Below are 21163 nucleotides of genomic sequence, written 5' to 3' on the forward strand. Positions count from 1 at the left end.
TTTCACCAGCAAAGCACCCCCACACCATCACACCTCCTCCTCCATGCTTCACGGTCAGAACCACACATGCGGAGATCATCCGTTCACCTGCTCTGTGTCTCACAAAGACACGGCGGTTGGAACCAAAAATGTCTATTTTGGACTCATCAGACCAAAGGACAGATTTCCACAGATCTAATGTCCATTGCTCGTGTTTCTTATCACAAGCAAGTCTCTTCTTATTATTGGTGTCCTTTAGTAGTGGTTTCTTTCCAGATATTCGACCATGAAGGCCTGATTCATACAGTCTCCTCTGAACAGTTGTTGAGATGTGTCTGTTACTTGAACTCATTTATTTGGGCTGCAATTTCAGAGGCTGGTAGTAACTCTAATGAACGTATCCTCTGTAGCAGAGGTACCTCTGGTTCTTCCTTTCCTGTGGCGGTCCTCGTGAGAGCCAGTTTCAACATAGCAGGTCATGGTTTTTGCGACTGCACTTGAAGAAACTTTCCAAGTTCATTAAATGTTCCTTATTGACTGACCATGTCTTAAAGTAATGATGGACTGTCGTTTCTCTTTCCTTATTTGAGCTGTTACCAAATAGGGCTATCTTCTACATACCACCCCTACCTTGTCACAACACAACTGATTTGCTCAAACGCATTAAGAAGGAAAGAAATTCCACATTAACTTTTGACAAGGTACACCTGTTACTTCAAATGTTTTCCAGGTGACTACCTCATGAAGCTGGTGAGAGAATGCTAAGAGTGTCCAAAGCTGTCATCAGGGTGTGCTACTTTGAAAAACCTCAAATATTGTGTAGTGTTTAACACTTTTTTGGTTACTACATGATTCCATATGTGTTATTTCATAGTTTTGATGTCTCACTATTATTCTACAATGTAGAAAATAGTCATAATAAAGAAACACTTGAATTAGTGCGTGTCCAAATTTTGACTGGTACTGTATGTCGAACATTGTACAGACACATACATTCAAGCACTAATTTAACTGAGAAAATATTACACACTTCCTGTGTTATACTATGTGACTAAAAATATGTATACATTAATAATAGGTCCTTTACATGCTTATCTACATATTTGTATTTGTGAAGATATTTATGTGCGGCAGGTAGCCTAGTGGTTAGAGTGTTGAGCAAGTAACCGAAAGGTTGCTAGATCGAATCCCCCGAGCTGACGAGGTAACATTCTGTCGTTCTGCCCCTGAACAAGGCAGTTAACCCACTGTTCCTAGGCCGTCGTTGTAAATAAGAATTTGTTCTTAACTGACTTGCCAGGTTAAATAAAGGTTAAATAGAATGTGTGAGAGTATGTATGTGTGTGTGTGTCTGCGAGCGTGCGAGAGCATGCACATTGTTCTGTATGCATTACCATTCAAATAGATGGAATGTAAATAAAAAAACATATACACCCATTAAACCCCTCAGTAATCCTGGATTGGTTTTCTTTTTGTTGTTAACTCGTGTCGAAGTAATGGATTGCTCTAATTTCACATTTGTGTTATTCCTACTGCATAATCAATCATTCTTGTGAGGTTTTCAATAAGACTTGCTCGTTTTAGTTTCAAAATGTTTTCCATTGCAAAACATTTTGCCACGGTCTGTACAAATAAATACACCCCTTAATCCAGCATAAAGGAAAGGATGGAAAAAGGAAGACTTGACTCATAGAAAGATAGCTTTATTGCACAAGGTGTTGGAGTACTCTTTTTCTGGTTTTGTTTGTTTTCATAGAAAAAAAACGGTAGAGTTAAACAAGCAATTGCAAATTGAAGCAACTTTTCCATAAAAGTTTAGGAATGCTTTTTTCCCCTCACCCCTTTCTCGTGTTTGTTTCTCCATTTTCCTTTTTATAACCAGCAAAATATTCAGAGCATGCAATGCCGTTTTTCCTCAACAGAAATAAAAATAAAAAATACTACAAAAAAGAAAATCAATACAAAGCAATCAATGGCCCCCAAAAATGAACTCAACAAAACCTCTTGAAAAAGAGGAACCAATTGTAAAAGCCGTATGTGGTCCACTCTGGATTTTTGTTGTTGTTGTTGCCCCATTCAAAACTCTAATTGTAAGCAGTGTTGCTATAATTCTATAATTTTCTTTAACCCTCTCCTGTTTCAAGTTATAACTTTAATCAACGTTTACATTGTGCCCTGGTTTCATCTGGAGATGTTGAAAATAGTACGTATTTATACAAAACACTTTGCTATGTACAAGAGTCTTTAATAGTGGGGTAGTAATGCTGTTGTGGCAGGAGGTGCAGGGAGGGGGTAATCTGAGACCCCCTTTAGACCTGGTATTAACATGTGTCCTGGGAATGGATCTTTGGTCACATCCGGTCATACCCGATCAAATTGGGCTGGAGTAGACATTTTGGGTCAAATCTGATCACAAGACACATGTTATTACCAGGTGAAAAAGATGGTCTGATTAGTCAAATAGGTGGGGCAAAGGTTAAGGTAGGTTGGGGAGGGAGTTTGATTCCTGACCCCGCCCAATATGCACACAGCTTTTCCTGTGATTGGTTGGAGCTAGGGAGTCCCTGATTTCAATTGGCTAGACAGGCCTGCCCCTTCACGTGACACCACTGTGCGTCTCAAATCGTTTCAAGATAATTGCATAACCAAGGCAGCCAAAGCAAAATAAAAGAGTACCATAATAATATCAACGGAAAGAAAAGATTCTTCTCTCTGCAAACGCTCCCTGTCCTGTTCACTGTCTGCAACAGGCAGGGAGCGTGAGTGTTCTCAGTTATGAGCAGTTATAACAGTTATATGTACGTCCGGAATAGGAGTACTGTGCAGGGACATAATGACAACGGTAAAACACAGAGGTCACTATGTGCTGTCTTCACTAAGTTCAGTCATGAGACGTCATGGAGGTTGTCAACAGAACACACCTTCGGAAGGTGCAATACAACAGGTTACATTTGGTTCCACCCTTTGCACTCTCTTAACACCTGAAGTAGGGTTATACTTTTAAGTTGGCCTTAGATTTGGGGACGTAGACAATAAGAAGGTGGGTTGGTGCCTTGGCATTGCCCACCACAGTTACCTGAATCCCCATGTGCCAGGGTTAGTTGTGCCAGGGTTAGTTGTGCCAGGGTTAGTTGTGCCAGGGTTAGTTCTGCCAGGGTTAGGCTCTGAGCTGAAATCAACAGTGGATGTTGCCTCAGCTCTGAAGCTGCTACACACTAACTATCCACTACAAGTACTTATAAACGGTTAAAGGTTCCCTGAAATCTTCCTTTCTCATGTTAGTGATGTCCCTCAGCCTTTCCACAGAATACAATTAAAAGAGGGTTGTGCTGAACGCAATGAACACACTTTACCTCACTGACCACAAAAAACCATTCTGATCACAAAATGACAGCAGTGTCTCTTCTCCACCACAGTGGACCACAGGGGCAACTCCAAACCAAATCAACCACCGGTCTGATGTTATTAGACACAGTAACCACACTGGCTGCCATTGGGTTCACAGACCACAAGGCATTCTGACCATTACAAAATGCTAAATCGACAGCATTAGTTTGCAACGGACCTCACTGGCTAAGGTACTGCCCATCATTAACTACTTAGACACTTTGCATCCTGAATGGCATGTTTGGTGTAGTTGTGCTCCTGCACTGTAGCTACCTATGTACCTGGCACAGGGGCAAACGCCCATGAGGCCATGGCATCAACGTTCATATCCCCAAACTCGGCCTCAGATACTGTAGCTCGCTCTCTATTTCATCTATATCTTTCTTGGTTGTGCTAGCCGTTTCCCGTTCTTCGACCCACTTTCTCCTCTTCCTCCTAACCTACGGCTTCATCCACTGAGCGATTGTCTCACTTTTTATATATTTTTTAATTACGATGACTTTATATCTCTCTGCTTTATTCAATAGTTATATATTTGCTATATATTTAGATATAAATATATATGTACATATCTTTGACAACAAATATTGTATATATATTTTTTTTATATATTGTGAGAGCCCTGATTTGAAATGTTCCATTGCAAATATTGTGAGCAATTATTTTGTATTTTTTTGGGACGTTTCTTTGTCATGGGGCTAAGCTTTGGGTGTATAATGAACAATATAAATAAAAACAGAAACGTCAACAGAACCCAACAATAAGTTTAAACACGTTTTAGTGGGATGGGGGGGGGGGCCTTCGACAACATATTTATTCTGGAGACCACTTCATTTCATAAGAATAACTAATGTTCACCTGCCATCTCTTTCATCCTTCCCTAAACACTTACACAACTCCTTTGTCGGCCTTATCGTTCCATCTCTCCCTGCAAATCAATGTTCCTCGCTGCATTATCATGTTTGTATATTCTCCTCCGTTTCAATCTGAAACTTGTTCATCCATCCATCTTTTCATCTGTTTCATCTTTTATCAGTCAGCCTTTCTGTTGTCCTGCAGTCCATTTGTCAGTCAGTCCCAACTATTGTCATAAATGTCTGTCTGCCTAGCAGAGTGTGCTAGAAGGTCACAGTGAGACTGTATGGATGGGGTGGGGTATGGAGGGTGGGGGTGTGGGGTGATGGGGAAGGGTTACAGGGGTTTGGGTAGACCGAGGGGTAGTATGAAGGAATGGGGGTGTCTGGCACCAAGCGCGAATTAACGACAGAACAAAGGGTCTTCTTCCTGCTTCAGGGGGACGGAGAGAACGAGAGAGAGGACCAAGAGGAGGGGTGGCACCTCTGATGCACGGCAAATCAACTCATTGTCTCCAAGGCGATGCTGCCAGTGTCAATCACACAGGCCAACCAAAGTCCAGAAGGGAGAGACCGACATGTGACGTCACACAGTGTGACATCATCGTCCCCAAAACACTGTCAGTAGCAGATGGACAGGAGGTTTTCAACTCACGCCTCCGCCAAGGAGTCAGCATACAGATTGATTAAAAAGGTCCACTGCAGGTGTGTGCCAGCCACATGTATACATATTTACACATATACACGCACACACACACAGGCTTGTGAAGGTTCTGTGAATCCATTCTACCCTCTTAATGCACGAGTATATATATTCCAAAAGAGGAATAAAATGTAAAAAAAAAAATAAAAAAAAAAAACAGTTCAGATTCATCTTTCGTGTGAGGACGATTCCAGTTTTTTCCCCCCTCGCTCCGTTTTCCCCAAGACTCCTCCAACATCGTCGTTGACACCACAGTCTGTCACCCGTTTGTGTGAGTCCCTACCGGGATGGCTTTGGAGGGCCAGAGACAGACACCAAGGTTGCTGGTTTATGCATAAGCACTTTCCGTGGCAATGCGCTGCTGTGTGAACTCTGAACTCTCTGTTCAGAGATATGAAAAGGGACACATAAAACAGCCTAAAACATCTAGACGGGTTTATGTGAAACTCTAAATATATTGTTGTTTGTTTTCGTTTACCGTTCTGAATTCAAGAAAAGAAGTGCACATGGAAAATATTGTGCATAAGTTCTGAGGTGTCTTAACAGATAATGAGAGAGAAAGAGAGAGAGAAAAAAAAGTTTGAAAAAACAAATATTATAATTATGTTGCGTTTGGCAAGTTATTTCCAGGGAGGGTAAAATAAAAAAAATAGATAGAGAGGAAGAGAACGAGACAGAGAGAGAAAAGGATAGACAGAGAAAACACAAACTGGCAGAAAGAAGACGAACTCCTGTGCTATAAAAACCCCAATCTGGCCCCTGCCTAGCGGCCCCTTTGGCCTGACAGTGCAGGCGCCAGGTGTGTGTACGTGTGTCTGTGTGGCCCCTAACCCTTCCCAAGGCTCCAACATCTACACCAGTGTATAAGATTTGGAGTAGGCCCCGCCAGCCGCCTGCTTCTGTCTCTCTAGTCTGCCCAGGCCTGACGAGCTGCTCTCCAGCAGAGAGTCTCTGGAGTCTCCCCCCGTGGCTCCCCCGCTGGCCGAGGCGGTAGCGGCAGCAGCGGCGCTCTGGGCAGAGGAAGAGGAGGAACCGGGCATGGTGAGAGTCCTCTGAGACAGGGAGGTGGTGCTGGAACCCCCAGAAGGCCCTCCAGTCGCCCCTCCTACACCACTAACACCCCCTGATGCTCCCCCTGAGCCGCTGAGGCCGGTCAGGCCAGCGTGGCCCACAGTCAGAGCCTGCTGCTGCTTGGAGGAGTCCAGAGTCATGTGGCGGCCCTGGGTGTGGTACGCCCGCTGGGCCAGGCTGCGGATGGAGGCCTCGCGGGGCGGCACCACCGGGCACGGGTCATGCTGCTCCGACTGCTTCCGGAAGAAAGGGTCTGTCTTCATGTAGAGGGGAAGGTTACAGTAGTCACCTGGGATGAGGGGATGAAAGAGAGGATTTGACAAGCATCTTTATCAGGCACATTTGTTATATGTCAGAGTACCGGTATGTGTCTAAAGTACAGCAATCAACCCTGCTCACTCTAACCATGCTTAGAGGCCTTTACATTACACCGACCTATAGGATCATTTGCGCAGGTCTCATACTCACTTTTGCCAGTCCACTCGCTCTTGTTGGCGCGGTGGGGGATGGGCACGGCTACGTTGGTAGGTCTGCCGCGGTCGTAGTCCTGGGGTTTGGGTGGCGAGGCGGTGAAGCGACACAGGCCCGTCTCGGACGGCGTGCTCATGGAGGTCATGCTGTCGGCGTTGTCGTTGGTGCCCGTGGTCATCTGGTCTGAGGAACTGTCTGAGATGAAGCACTCGGTGATCTCAAACTTGGCGTGCTGCAGGTGCTCCTCAAGCTTGGCGTGTTCGTAGGCCCGCGCCAGCTCCTCATAGGTGGACGACGCACTCTCTGTAGACACCATGCTGTTACGCCCCTTATCTGATGACAAAGAGAGGGAGAGAGAGAGGGAGACAGAGGGCGAGAGGGAGTGAGAGCGGGAGAGGGAGAGAGCGACAGAGAAAGCGAGCGAGAGGGAGAGACCGAGAAAGAGAGAGAGAGAGGGAGAGACCAAGAAAGAGAGAGAGTTGGTGTTGTACATGAAATGCGCCAATCTTACACCATCTCCTTGCACTACAATGTGTGTGTATGTAGCCTATGTTTTGGGTGGCTCACTTGTGTCCTTCGTATATGTCTGTATGTATGTATGTATGTATGTATGTATATCAATACTGTTTGTGTGTGTGTGTGTGTATTTATAGTATGACTGTGTGTGTTACAAGTGTGTGTGTCATGAGTGTGTGTGTAAGTTGTGCCAGGCTCACCCGTGTCCTGTGAAAGGCTGGCGCTGTAGCTGTCGCTCTCGGTGACGGTGATGCCATGCTGGGAGCCCACGGTGCGCCAGTCGGAGGTGAGGGTACGGGCGGGCGTGGACGACTGGCACTTGGTCAGGGTCCACTGGCTGGAGTAGCGGTTCCTCGTACTGTGGGCCGACTTCACGCTCTTCCTCGACACCGGGTCTACCGGGGGAGAGAGGGAGGGAGGGAGGGAGGGAAGAGAGGAGGAGGCGGGAAGAAGGTAGGAGAGGTGGAGGAGGGGAGGAGTGGTGGGAGGAAGGGAGGGGGGAGAGGGAGGAAGGAGGAAGGGCGGGCGGGGGGAGGAAGGTAGGAGAGGTGGAGGAGGGGAGGAGTGGTGGGAGGAAGGGAGGGGGGAGAGAGAGGAAGGAGGAAGGGCGGGGAGAGGAAGGTAGGAGAGGTGGAGGAGGGGAGTAGTGGTGGGAGGAAGGGGGGGAGAGGGAGGAAGGAGGAGAGGGGGAGAGGGAGGACGAAGGAGAGGTGAGAGGAAAGGCGGGTGAGAGGGAGGAAGGAGGAGAGGGGGGGAGAGGGAGGAAGGAGGAGAAGGAGGAAGGAAGGGCAGGGGGAGAGGGAGGAAGGAGGTGGGAGAAAGGGAGGAGAACACAAGAATCAGCAAGTTGAAGGCAATGATGGAAGGAATGGACAAGATATAATAGAACTTTACGATGTAGAGCAGTTAGGGCTCTCCACTTACTGGTCCCTGGTCTGATATCAGACATGTCAATCAGAGGGCCGGTGTTCTGGATGAGGGCGGGGTGATGCACAGACACGCCCGTACAGAAGCTCTGTGGATTCACATTCTGGCTGAACTCTGTGTCCGTCACTGGGATGGTGGCTTTGTCTTCACCTAGCAGAGGGATTGACAGAAGGAACAATTATTCACGACTGATGATTCATACTCATTCATGAACAGACATTTGCATTATAGTGTAGGTCGAAAATAGTAATAACATCCGTATCAGGTAGGCACTCATCAAAACATAGCAACACACACACACAGGCATACACACACTGCACCGACCGATCTGTTTGATGCCCTCCTTGTCCTCGATGAGCAGCTGGACTCTGGGGATATCGATGTGGAGTCGGGGGCCCTGGGGGGGCCCCTTCACAGGGGTGTCAAAGCTCCGGTTATTCTTACTGCTCCAGGGGCACAAGGCACACACACACACACACACACACACACACACACACACACACAGAGCGTAAATCCCCATTTTCAGAAATAGGATTGATCTATCTTAAGACATTTACTGTTTCTAGAGGTAAGGTAACCACACATTTGTAATGTTCTCTAAAATGTTCATTTCAGTGTGTTGTATGAATGCTTCCATTGGGGTATGAACTGTAAACAGAGGAACAGAAGAGAGAAGATATATTACCTGATCAGCATCTCAGCCAGGCTTTTGGCATCTAGAGGGAACGTAAAAGAAAGAGCAGGGCTTCAGTTATATGGAGAACAATTAGTCTTCCTTACGCTCTCTCTCCAAAATGTCCTCTCCTCCCTCTCTCACCCCTCAGTCTCTTCTCCACACCTCTCCTCCCTCTCTCACCCCTCAGTCTCTTCTCACCCCCTCTCCTCCCTCTCTCACCCCTCAGTCTCTTCTCCACACCTCTCCTCCCTCTCTCACCCCTCAGTCTCTTCTCCACACCTCTCCTCCCTCTCTCACCCCTCAGTCTCTTCTCCACACCTCTCCTCCCTCTCTCACCCCTCAGTCTCTTCTCACCCCCTCTCCTCCCTCTCTCACCCCTCAGTCTCTTCTCCACACCTCTCCTCCCTCTCTCCCCCCCTCAGTCTCTTCTCCACACCTCTCCTCCCTCTCTCACCCCTCAGTCTCTTCTCCACACCTCTCCTCCCTCTCTCACCCCTCAGTCTCTTCTCCACACCTCTCCTCCCTCTCTCACCCCTCAGTCTCTTCTCCACACCTCTCCTCCCTCTCTCACCCCAGATCCATCTTTCTTCTCACCCCCTCTCTTTCGCTCCCTCCCTTACTCAACCTCATAGCTCTTCTCCACACCTCTCTCTTCCTCACCCCCCCTCCCCCTTTCCCTCCCTCACCTCTCAGTCGCTTCAGTCTCTTCTCTTTGCGTTTCTTGCGGATGATGAAGAGCAGGGCGACGACCAGAGTGACTAGGATGATGGGGCAGCCGATGGAGAAGAGCTTCTTAACGTCGTCGCCCTCCGGCCGCGCTGACTTGATGGGAGGGATGGTACCTGCTTAGAAAATATATCAGGTTACATGACAAGGTTATAAGACATTATATCAGGTTATATGACAAGGTTATAAGACATTATATCAGGTTACATGACAAGGTTATAAGACATTATATCAGGTTACATGACAAGGTTATAAGACATTATATCAGGTTATATGACAAGGTTATAAGACATATCAGGTTTTAAATACAGTACCAGTCAAACGTTTGGACACACCTACTCATAATTATTTTTATTTTTTTTACGATTTTCTACATGTAGAATAATAGTGAAGACATCAAAACTATGAAATAACACATATGGAATCATGTAGTAACCAAAAAAGTGTTTAACAAATCAAAATATATGTTATATTTGAGATTCTTTAAAGTAGCCACCCTTTGCCTTGATGACAGCTTTGCACACTCATCATTCTCTGGACTCATGCCGACTCAGAGTCCGCGACACTAACCACCGGACCACACAGGCCAGAGAAATTAAACCAGCTTATACTCACTGCCGTCGTAGTCCAGCGTGGCGAACTGAGAGCTCTGGTTCCCGCAGCCGGCGCTGTTACAAGCCTTCATCTTCAGCTCGTACCAGGTGGCCTCGCGGAGCTCAGCCAGGAACACATCGGCCGTGGCGTTGGTGCGCACGTTCTGCCACGCCCAGTTGCCCTTAGGTCTGAACTCCAGCAGCACGGCCGTGATGGGGCAGCCACCGCTCGCCCAGCCCTGCAGGTTGAGCCGGGCGTGGGTAGAGTTGACGTGGGTGAACACTGGCTGTTCCTTATTGAACTGGGGCTCTGGAAGAGGTGGGGCAGGAAGGTGTTCTCACTTAAGTTTTTTTACAATGTCTTGAAATATTGTGATATGGTGTGATTGAATTCTATGAATCTACCCGTCTACCTCATTACCCCTCTCACAGCTATAACCATCACCCCTCTCACAGCTATAACCATCACCCCTCTCACAGCTATAACCATCACCCCTCTCACAGCTATAACCATCACCCCTCTCACAGCTATAACCATCACCCCTCTCACAGCTATAACCATCACCCCTCTCACAGCTATAACCATCACCCCTCTCACAGCTATAACCATCACCCCTCTCACAGCTATAACCATCACCCCTCTCACAGCTATAACCATCTACTTTAGCTCCTCCCTCTCTGCCCCTCCTGTCCCTGTATCCCCCGGGCCATCCTCCCCCTCTCCCTCACCTCGTCCGTGGGTCTTAGCCTCGATGATTTCACTGATGCGTCCCGCTCCCACGCTGTTCTTGGCGGCCAGTTTGACCTTGTACCAGGTGCCACAGCGTAGGTCGTCCAGCTTGAAGGACCTCTCACTGGAACTGATGAACACATCCCTCCAACCCTCCATGTTGTCCACCGAGTACTGCAGCACAAAACCTGGGGAACACACACACACACACACACACACACACACACACACACACACACACACACACACACACACACACACACACACACACACACACACACACACACACACCATGATAAGTGCACATTTTTCTTCTTTTCAGATGTTATTTTTCAACCTTCTGATAAAAGAGAACATTTGAAATAATACATTACATGTAAATACTTGAACATTTAAACGCGCCAGATACCCAAATATTTTTGCAATATTCAGCTGTTTCATTCAGCCAGGTTCAGATTTCATTGTGTCAGTACCGCTGGATAACACCAGAGGGGGATGGTGCGTCATACATCTCCTCCACTACCATAGATCCAGATGGATAAGGCTGCATTTATGACTGTTCTATGCCGCCATTACTTTCCCAGAAGCCCCCAGCTGGGTTTGGGAGGGCGCTGACCGGGCATATATGCAAATGAGAACACAATATGGCATCTGCAGTAATAATCAGCTGCCTTGGATTTATAGTCTGTTTATAACTCTCTAGCTCTGTCCCCTTCTCTTCTGCTCTCTCTCTCTCTCTCTCCCTCCCTCCATCTCTGTCTGTCTTTCTTTCTCCCTGGCAGATGGCACAATAAATGGTGGCATGCCAGATGGATTGACCTGTGTAGAAAGCCTACTGGCTTTTTAGTGTGCTTTTAGAGGTATTACTACTTTCCCAGACAAACAGTGGATAAAGCCAACCAGTCTCCCTCTCCCTACCACCCCCAACTGAATGCATTCAACTGAAATGTGTCTTCCGCATTTAACCCAACCCCTCTGAATCAGAGAGGTGCGGCGGGCTCCCATAATCGACATCCACGTCTTCAGCGCCCGGGGAACTGAGGAGTCTATGTCTACACTGTCATCAGTGGATCACATGGGACAGGTTGGCAGGATTAGTCGTAGACTCCTATGAACATGGTAGCTACTGTCAGTCCCGCAGACCACCTTATGGACAGAGAGACACCGGACACAGGACATACAGACAGACATCCGGAGGGACAGACAAACTTACAGAGAGAGATGCACTAATACAAACACAGGCGAAGTGAATCAAAGACTGCCTGTTGAAAAGGTGTGTATACTGGGCTCTATTTTTGGCTGCTGTTAAGCCAATGCAATTGTCAAAACGCACGCTCGTTTGCAATTTAAACCTGTTCAAGCCGGCATTCTATTTTCAAACCTAAGCGCTAGGATTGGTAATTTACCAGAGCCCACTGAACAAATATGCACACTGCAAATTGCACACACAGTGAACACACACACACACCGCATGGTAGTCAGATAGTCAATGAGACAGCTCCCCTAACTGGGAACCAAAACAGAGTGGACACCAGTCAATAAACAGATAGCATGGTACGCAAACGAACAAAGCTTGCTTGCGCTGAGGTGTGCTACTGTTTTTCTGTCACTCGTTACTGGAGCCTATGCTATTTAATAAACTGTAGTATCAGTCGACAATGGACTAGGATGATAATATTCGGCGCCCCCAGACGATTTGGAGTTGGACGGCAATGCAAAGACATCAATAACCTACAGAACATGAGACAAACACATGCACGCTTAAGCCATGGAATGCCTCGATTGGCCAGTGAGTGGCCAAGCCCTTGGCACACCTACAACTTGTTTATTCATCCAAACCCAGCCCTTTCACGCCACCGCCAGCTACTGCGCTCATAATAACGGCTGTGAAAATTACAAAAGTATTACTGACACCCCTGGACCAAAAGCCCTAGTGTCAGCAGTTACATTTACCATTGCATTAGGTTTGTTAAAACAGAGCTCACTGAACAAATACGCACACTGAACATTGCACACACACACTGAACACACACACACACACACACACACACACACACACACAGCACGGTAGTCAGATAATCAATGAGACAGCTCCTTAACTAGGAACCAAAACAGTGGACCACCAGTCAATAAAGAGATAGCATGGTAATGCAAACTAACAAAGAGACGGACAGAGGGCAAGCAGAGAGAGAGAGACAGAGGATGAATGGAAAGACTAAATAAGAGAGAGGAGAAGGACGGGCACAGGGACTGGGATGGAGAGAAAGAAAAAGCACAGAGGTGTTGGCCGAACCGCAGGAGAGAGGAGTGAGCTACATTTAAAAAAAAGAAAGAAGCAAATGTAAACATGTGCTCACGCACAACAAGACTGGTAAATACCTCTGATGGAGGATCCTCCGTTGTCCCCAGGGATCCAGGCCAGGGTGATAGAGGAGGTGGAGGTGGTGGAGACAGTCAGACGGGGCTGGTCTGGAGGAACTACACACACACACGGTCAGCGTACTAGATCACAACTGGTTAACCAATAAGAGGGTGATTCCAGTGTGCTGGGTCTCACCTTGCACCAGCAGGTTGACAATGATGGTGTCAAAGCCCAGCGTGTTGGTGGCTGTGCACGTGTAATACCCAGAATCCTCAGCTTTCACAGAGCGCAGGATCAGTGTGCCATTGGCCATGATGAGCCTCTGACCGTCCAGAGTCACCGGGATGGCCGTGTCCTCACTGAGATAGAGGGAGGGAGGGAGAGAGGGGGAGAAAGAGATACATGGCGGGATAAAGAGAGAGGTGGAGAGAGAGAGAGAGCGAGGGAACGCTGACGTAAACACTGATTTAACACTGGTCCAGTGGATGGTGGAGATGGAGGGAGGTAGTTAGGGTGGTAGTGTGTCGGGGTAGACTGGCAGAGAGGAGGGGCTGAGGAGGTTAGGGTCTCACCTGTCTTTGGTCCATTTGATAGTGGGGGTGGGTTCGCCCACTGAGCTGCAGGGTAGCCTCACCTCCTTCATCCAGGGAGTGGTCACTGTACCTCCGAACGATAGGATCTTAGCTGGGGCTGAGGAAGGGAGTGACAAGTTGAGAAAGAGTTGCTTTGAGGTAATAGTTGTGTATTTTTAACAATATACTCATTCTTCATTAACTTTTTTCATTTCGTGAATTTTCATTTAAATCAAACAACGCATACACTGTACAGTTTGAGGGAACAGGGTCCTACACATTTCAGTGACAAAGGAAAGACTATATAAAAGAGGGAACCTATCTAAATGAATGAATATGACTGATGGCTCCTTCAGCAATGGCCTGTTTTCATTCACATGGAACCTTTTTGTGTTTGCATGTCTCATGTACGCACACGTCTCTCTCACACTCTCACTCTCACTCTCACTCTCACTCTCACTCTCACTCTCACTCTCACTCTCACTCTCACTCACTCTCACTCTCACTCTCACTCACTCACTCACTCACTCACTCACTGTATTTTGCACTCTTGCCGTCTTAATGCTAGTACCCCTGTGCTCTTGTTCTGTGGCTGAATGCAGTACTGAGTGGGCCGGCCTGGAGCATACAGCCTTTTACTACTGCTGCTTATCAGCTGGCACAGAGAGACACCGTCTCTCACACACACACACACACACACACACACACACACACACACACACACACGAGAAAGAGACAGAGCCAGTCACAGGAAGGGAGAAAAAAGGAGCGTGCGCGTACCGAGAGTGCACCCTCTTACTCATTCTCTCTCCCCCTCTTTAATCCAAAGGCTATTGATTCAACTGCCCTCTTCATTTGCTCAGCCCAGTCTGCCCCTCTACTGCTCTGTGTATTAACCAGGTCTCTCTCCTCCTCCCTCCCTCCCTCCATCCATCCCTCCCTCCCTCCCTCCCTCCCTCCCTCCCCCATCCAGGGCAGGCCAGCTCATCTGACCAGTGCCCTGTAGGTCTTCATATCCTCATTAAGAACACCGGCCTCTGTCAAACAGCCTGCTCTCTATCAAATCAGGAGAGGATGGACAGAAATGATAGAAAGAGGAGAGAGGAAAAAGTGGGAGAGAGAGAGAGATAGAGAGAGGGAGAGAGCGAGAAAGGGGAGAGAGGGAGAGATGAATAGAGAGAGGAGAGGGAGAGAAAGAGAATAAAGTAATCGAGGAGCGAGAGAAATGGTGAAAAATAGAGAGATAAAAGATTGGGAAGAGGGGCAGGGACAAATCTGTGGACGGAGAGATTGATGGAGGGGATTTTAAAAGCCAGAGGTTAACCAACCCGGTAACCCCTTAACGCCATCCCCGTGCCCCCTTCCCTTCCCCCATCCCCCTGTGGAGGGCTCACCCTTCCCAGCAGGCTCCACAGTGACCTTGTCGCTGATGTTCCCCCGTCCGGCGGTGGTGACGGCGGCGGCCCAGATGAGGTACTGCTGTCCCCGGTTCAGGTGGGTGACCCGGTAGAACAGCAGCTCGGGGTTGGCCTCGTACTCACTGGGGGCCTGGGGGAGAAAACATCACACTGTCCACTCCGGCGCTGATCTAGAATCTGTTTTACCTTTAAGACCACAATGAACAAGATTATATGGACAGATCCTAGATCAGCACTCCGACTCTGAGATGGGCTCCAGACGCTATAAGAACAACGATGGAAAAGAGGCGACGCTCTGAGCTACGCAAACAGGACAAGACAGATACTACTACTGATAGACGCAGAGAGCTTCGGGTTGCCTTTGAAAAGCAGCACAGACAACGTGTTTCCCGGAACTTTTTCTCTGTTACATTATTTTTCTGCCGTCAAAAATGCTAGAGCGTGTATGAGTGTAGAGTTGATGGGGCGGAGGGATGGGAGACAGATGGGTGAGGGGAGAGAGCATGGGGAGCACACAGGCCCCCCTCTGGGGGAGAGAGAGGGTCGAGGAAGTGGGGAGGAGACCGTGGGGAGTGCAGGCGGTTAGATGAGAGCGAGGGAGGGAGACAACGGAGGACAGAACAATCAGTCAGCCAGAGATATCATTAACAATCAGACGGTCTAATGAGGGCTATCTACTGCAGGCAGCAGCAGAGGAGAGCACAAGGACTCTCACATGCGCACACACACACACACACACACACACACACACACACACACACACACACACACACAGATATGACCTGGGGATGGATGCCAGGGCTCGGTGTAATTGCAGTGTGTTTAAGCCAGCCGTGTGTCTGCTGTCTAGACACATCCTCATCACTGTCCATACACACACACACCCCTTCACCACGCCAATCAAACACCCCCCAGATACCCCAGCACCCAGGAAGTGCCCCCCCCTTCCCCTCCCACCAAGTGAGTCTGTGGCCCTCCAGCTACTCAGCCTGTCACTGTGCTGCTCATCTCTACTCAGACTAGAGAGAGAGAGAGAGGAGCATATCTCCATATTCATACAGTATCACTATCAAACTGTTGTGCAGAAAGGTTTATTCTGGGCACATTTATTCACGTGTTCATGTTGTTTTTCCCCTGTTCCTCAACTGAACGCAGGCCTGTAGGGATCTACTGGGGTGGCTGAGTTCATCACAGCTTTCTCCCTCCCCCCTCTCTGTCTCCCTTGCCTCCCTTCTCTCTCCTTCTAGCGTGCTCTCTCGTTCCTCTCGTTCCTTATCTCCCTAGAGGATGGATGGATGGTGGGAGGGGAGGGGAGGAGTGTGTAACGGATATTAAAATATTCCTCCGGCGTGGAGATAGCGCTAATCCGGGGAGCGAAAGAGGGAGATAATGAAAAGAGGAACAAAAGTACTCCCCGCGCGGTGTGTCTGACCCACCCTCCCCTCATCCCTCTCTCCAGTCGCACTCATTTACATAGTAATCATCCCTCACTCTGCGTGGGGGCCAGGAGAGAGAGAGAGAGAGAGAGAGAGAGAGAGAGAGAGAGAGAGAGAGAGAGAGAGAGAGAGAGAGAGAGAGAGAGAGAGAGAGCATGTGTATGTCTGGATGGGGTACATTCATTTGGTGTAAAGGTACACATAATATCTGTGTGTGTTCGGATATGTGTGTGCGTATGTCTGTGTGAATATGCTGGAAGAGGTGTTTTATGCATGTATTTCAGAACTTGCTGTATAGCTGGAAAAGTGTGTGTGTGAGAGAGAGAGAGAGAGAGAGAGAGTGTGTGTGTGTGTCTTTGCTGTCAGCTTGTTTCCTGCACTCGTTGATGAACAGATGAGGTTGTCCTGGCAACGTGATGAGACGCAGATATGCAAATGAAGCAGAAGGGTGAAGTTACACGCACACACACTGCGGTATGAGGACAGCTTATTTCACACTCATCCTGCTGATACTGCAGCATCAGACCACATGCACGCACGCACGCACGCACGCACACACGCACGCACACACACACACAGGGATAGACACGAAAATACTTGTAGACAAACAAACAAACACAAACACATTCAGAGGAGAGTGTATTATAATTTGTGCCAAGAGACCCTCCAAGTGAGGGAAATGGACAAAACCAAATGATGGACAAAACCCCCATTCAGCCCCTCTCCCAACTCACCGGTTGGCCTGATCCGGGGCTGGAGCAGTAGATGGTGTACTTGCGGATGATTCCATTGGGCTTGTGCGGGGGTAGCCAGGAAACCACCACACTGCTGGTGGATGAGGGCACAGCTTTGATGCCAGCCGGGGGGCCAGGGTCTGAGTCACAGAGCGAGAGAAGGAGAGAGAGACCGTTACAGAGAGGAAAGGAAATGAGAAGAGACAAATGGACATCAACATAAAGAGCAATACTGTAACTGCTTGCTCCTTCAAGGTGTGACGTGGAATATTCAGCTTGTTGTAAAACACTCAATGTGTCACGGCATGGACTCTACAAGGGGCTGAAAGTGTGCTTCCCACAGTTCTCTCAAGTTGGCTGGACCATTCTTGAAACACACAGGGAACTGTTGAGAGTGAAAAACCCAGCAGTATTTCAGTTCTTGACACAATTAAACCAGTGTGCCTGGCACCGACTACCATATCCCGTTCAAAGGTACTTACATCTTTAGTCTTGCCCATTCACCCTCTAAATGGCACACATACACTATACATGTCTCAGTTGTCTCAAGGCTTAAAAATCATTGTTTAACCTGTTTCCTCCCCTTCATCTACACTGATTGAAGTGGATTTAACAAGTGACATCAATAAGTGATCATGTCTTTCACCTGAATTCACCTGGTCAGTCTGTCATGGACAGAGCAGGTCTTAGGGAAGTGTTACAGTTAGCAGGCTTTTTGCAGCTTTGCTGGTCTCAGCCTGTAATTTTAAGAGGCTCACAAGACTAACAGAGGAGAGGAGACAGGAGAGAGAGAGAGACAGAAAGAGAGAGAGACAGAGAGAGACACAGACAGAGAGAGACAGAGAGAGAGAGACAGAGAGAGAGAGACAGAGAGAGAGACAGAGAGAGAGAGACAGAGAGACATAGGCGTTTGCACAATTCTACACCAATCACTACTCCATATGCTGGAGACAGACCCAGGGGCAGAGAGAGGGAGAGCGAGACGAATGAAAAGAGGGAGAAGAGAGAGAATTCTCTTGGACGTATGTGAAGAGGGTGCCCCTGGACACACTGTCAACCCACATCAGACGTAGAGGAACACTCAGCTAGCCAACACACACACAAACACACACACACACACACACACACACACACACACACACACACAAAGCCAGTCTGAAGAACACATAGTGACATTCACAGAGAGAATACAGAGGGTAAGAGAAAGATAGAGAACAGAGAGAGAGAGAGAGAGAGAGAGAGAGAGAGAGAGAGAGAGAGAGAGAGAGAGAGAGAGAGAGAGAGAGAGAGAGAGAGAGAGGAATAGAAGAAAGACCTCTGAAATAAGACTTCTGAGAATCTCTCCTCTCCTCCGTCCCTCCTTCCCTCTGTTTCCAAACCCCGGCCCCCACCCCTGCTTTGCCCCAGGGAGGAGAGGATGTAATCCACAGCCCACCAGTGTAAGCACAAAATTAATTATCTCTAAGCCACAAATAATTAATCTCTCTCCTTGTGCTGGGTGCTGAGCTGGACACACACACGTAGATGCAGATGTACACACACACACACACACACACACACACACACACACACACACACACACACACACACACCCTTATGCCCTTTAAACACACACCCTTTGGCTTCTTAGTTCTCATTAGTACTAGTAATAGCACATCACAGCACAAAGAGGCATTAATCAGCAACCTCAGCTTCCTAAACCCGACATCAGCCCCCTGTCATCCATCCATCCCCCTCACACCCCACAGACTAACCCCAGCCCCCTGCCATCCATCCACCCCCTCACACCCCACAAACTAACCCCAGCCTCCTGCCATCCATCCACCCCCTCACACCCCACAAACTAACCCCAGGTTCCCACACCTTATCTAGCAGTAGGCCACACCCTCAAAACATGTGTGTGCATGCATTCCTCTGTGTATATGTTTGTGTATGTGGAGGGGCGTGTGTGTGTGTGTGTGTGTGTTCGCGCACTCACGGTCCTCGCGGGTCTGGATGTACAGCACATTGCTCCTGACCCCGTCCCCAGCCTGTGTGTAGGCCAGCACCTGCACACTGTAGTTAGTGAACTTCTCCAGCCCTCTCAGCTCCACCTGCTCACGAGATGTCGTGATGTTCTGCATCTCTCCCCACTCTGACAGAGACAGAGGGAGCGGGATGGAAAGAGACGGAGGGATAGAGGGTAGCAGAATGAAGAGTGTGTAGAGTTAGACAAAAGGACAAGGGGAAGAAGAGAGGACGAGCGGGGAAGGAGTTGGAAAATGGGGAAAGGATATGATCAGTCCTCAGGACGAGTTTCCCAAACAGAACCACTAAAGCACACCAACACATGCACAAAGATACAGACGGATAACTGGACACAGCACACGGCCTTTATACCGTATCGCTGCACGAGGAGGTTCAGGTTTGTAGTATGATCAGCTAGTTTAGGGGTTCGTTGGCATTTGCTTGGAATATGTGTAGTAAGAGCGGCAGGCTGGTGGTTGGGGTTGGTTTCAAGGATTCACAAAATACATGTTTTATTTCGGCAGAGAAAAAAATCTATTTTACCAGGAAGACCAGTAAATAAGGTCTGGTACATAAACCACGTTAGGTAGCAGTCAGAGGTCAGGGCCGAGGGTTGAAAGGTTAAAGGTCAAACTCTGAGGTCGACTCAGGGCGGAGGGGTCAGAGGCGTAGAAGTGATAGTTACTCTGCGCGTGGCCCTGTGCCCGTGCGTGCGGGTATGTCGGGCCCCCACAGCACCCACCTCCGTCGGGGAAGAGGGACCAGAAGACCACACGGTAACCCTTCAGCACGCCGTGCAGTGTCAGACGCGGGGGCTCCGCCCAGGTGATTACCGCCTCGTCGGATGTCACCGAGATGGCCCGCACGGTCTGGGGCGGCTGGCTGGGCACTGGAAAAAGGGAGGGAGGGAAGAGGAAGAGATTATTATCAGGACCCACCAATATACGACATGTTGAACACAACAGCTAGGGACGATTTCCCAGACACCACCAAGTAGTAAACCAAGACATGTAAAAACACAACCCAAACCCTAGATTCGCCTAAATATCTATCATCAGATGAGTGATGACTCTAAATAAATAAGACACATCTATCCTCTCTGATGTGAAGATGTTGGCGTAAAAAGGTTCCTTTGTCTCACTTCTCCCAGGTGCCCCTTCTATCTATCAGCTGCCCTTGGCTCACTGACCAATGGGCTTTCACTGGGTGAATAACACCACTATTGAGGATGAACAGATCTGGACTTGTGAGAGAAAGCGAGGAACAGGATGATTGGATGAAGGCTGACTGAATGGAAAGAGAGAGAGAGAGAGAGAGAGAGAGCGAGAGAAAAAAAATGAGGGAGAGAAATGAAAGAGGTGGAGTTGGCTTGCAACGATAAGGACGCCGCAGCTGGTGTGGCGAGAGAGGGAGTTGTGGAGGACGAAATGGGGGAGGAAGGGAGAGAGGGAGGGAGAGGGGAGAAGAGAAATGAGGGGCTTGTGTTATTAGGTCTGAGGGTCCTTCTCCGCTCACAACCCTAGTGGACTCAACTCCAACTGCCATTAAGACGTCAACGTTCCAGACCTGACACAATCACAACCTGCTCCGTACCACCCGCAGCGTCCCAGACCTGACACAATCATAACCTGCTCCGTACCATCCGCAGCGTCCCAGACCTGACACAATCATCACCTGCTCCGTACCACCCGCAGCGTCCCAGACCTGACACAATCACAACCTGCTCCGTACCACTCGCAACGTTCCAGACCTGACACAATCATAACCTGCTCCGTACCACTCGCAACGTTCCAGACCTGACACAATCACAACCTGCTCCGTACCACTCGCAACGTTCCAGACCTGACACAATCACAACCTACTCCGTACCACTCGCAACGTTCCAGACCTGACACAATCACAACCTGCTCCGTACCACCCGCAGCGTCCCAGACCTGACACAATCATAACCTGCTCCGTACCACTCGCAGCGTTCCAGACCTGACACAATCACAACCTGCT

General features: G+C 48.5%; 1 protein-coding gene across 7 annotated transcripts in view; it reads right to left on the reverse strand.

Annotated features, from left to right (window-relative positions):
• Nucleotides 1-1666: 1666 nt before the first annotated feature.
• LOC115163007 (Down syndrome cell adhesion molecule-like protein 1 homolog) overlaps nucleotides 1667-21163 on the reverse strand; it is a 137324-nt gene continuing 117827 nt past the window's right edge. For 4 of the 7 annotated variants that reach the window (XM_029714568.1, XM_029714573.1, XM_029714572.1 and 1 more), the window contains 16 exons: nucleotides 19905-20051; nucleotides 19134-19289; nucleotides 17156-17295; nucleotides 14962-15115; nucleotides 13568-13685; nucleotides 13191-13354; nucleotides 13013-13111; nucleotides 10633-10821; nucleotides 9926-10213; nucleotides 9271-9429; nucleotides 8594-8624; nucleotides 8233-8354; nucleotides 7906-8058; nucleotides 7182-7376; nucleotides 6463-6798; nucleotides 1667-6283 (listed from right to left, as the gene is read on the reverse strand). In XM_029714568.1, the coding sequence (XP_029570428.1) occupies nucleotides 5775-6283; nucleotides 6463-6798; nucleotides 7182-7376; nucleotides 7906-8058; nucleotides 8233-8354; nucleotides 8594-8624; nucleotides 9271-9429; nucleotides 9926-10213; nucleotides 10633-10821; nucleotides 13013-13111; nucleotides 13191-13354; nucleotides 13568-13685; nucleotides 14962-15115; nucleotides 17156-17295; nucleotides 19134-19289; nucleotides 19905-20051 (2960 nt within the window). In that variant the 3' untranslated portion in view covers nucleotides 1667-5774. The remainder of the gene's footprint in view (nucleotides 6284-6462; nucleotides 6799-7181; nucleotides 7377-7905; nucleotides 8059-8232; nucleotides 8355-8593; nucleotides 8625-9270; nucleotides 9430-9925; nucleotides 10214-10632; nucleotides 10822-13012; nucleotides 13112-13190; nucleotides 13355-13567; nucleotides 13686-14961; nucleotides 15116-17155; nucleotides 17296-19133; nucleotides 19290-19904; nucleotides 20052-21163) is intronic. The other 3 variants (XM_029714571.1, XM_029714569.1, XM_029714570.1) reach the window with 3 other exon arrangements.

Source organism: Salmo trutta, chromosome 26 (genome assembly GCF_901001165.1).
Source record: "Salmo trutta chromosome 26, fSalTru1.1, whole genome shotgun sequence".
Lineage (NCBI taxonomy): Eukaryota > Metazoa > Chordata > Actinopteri > Salmoniformes > Salmonidae > Salmo > Salmo trutta.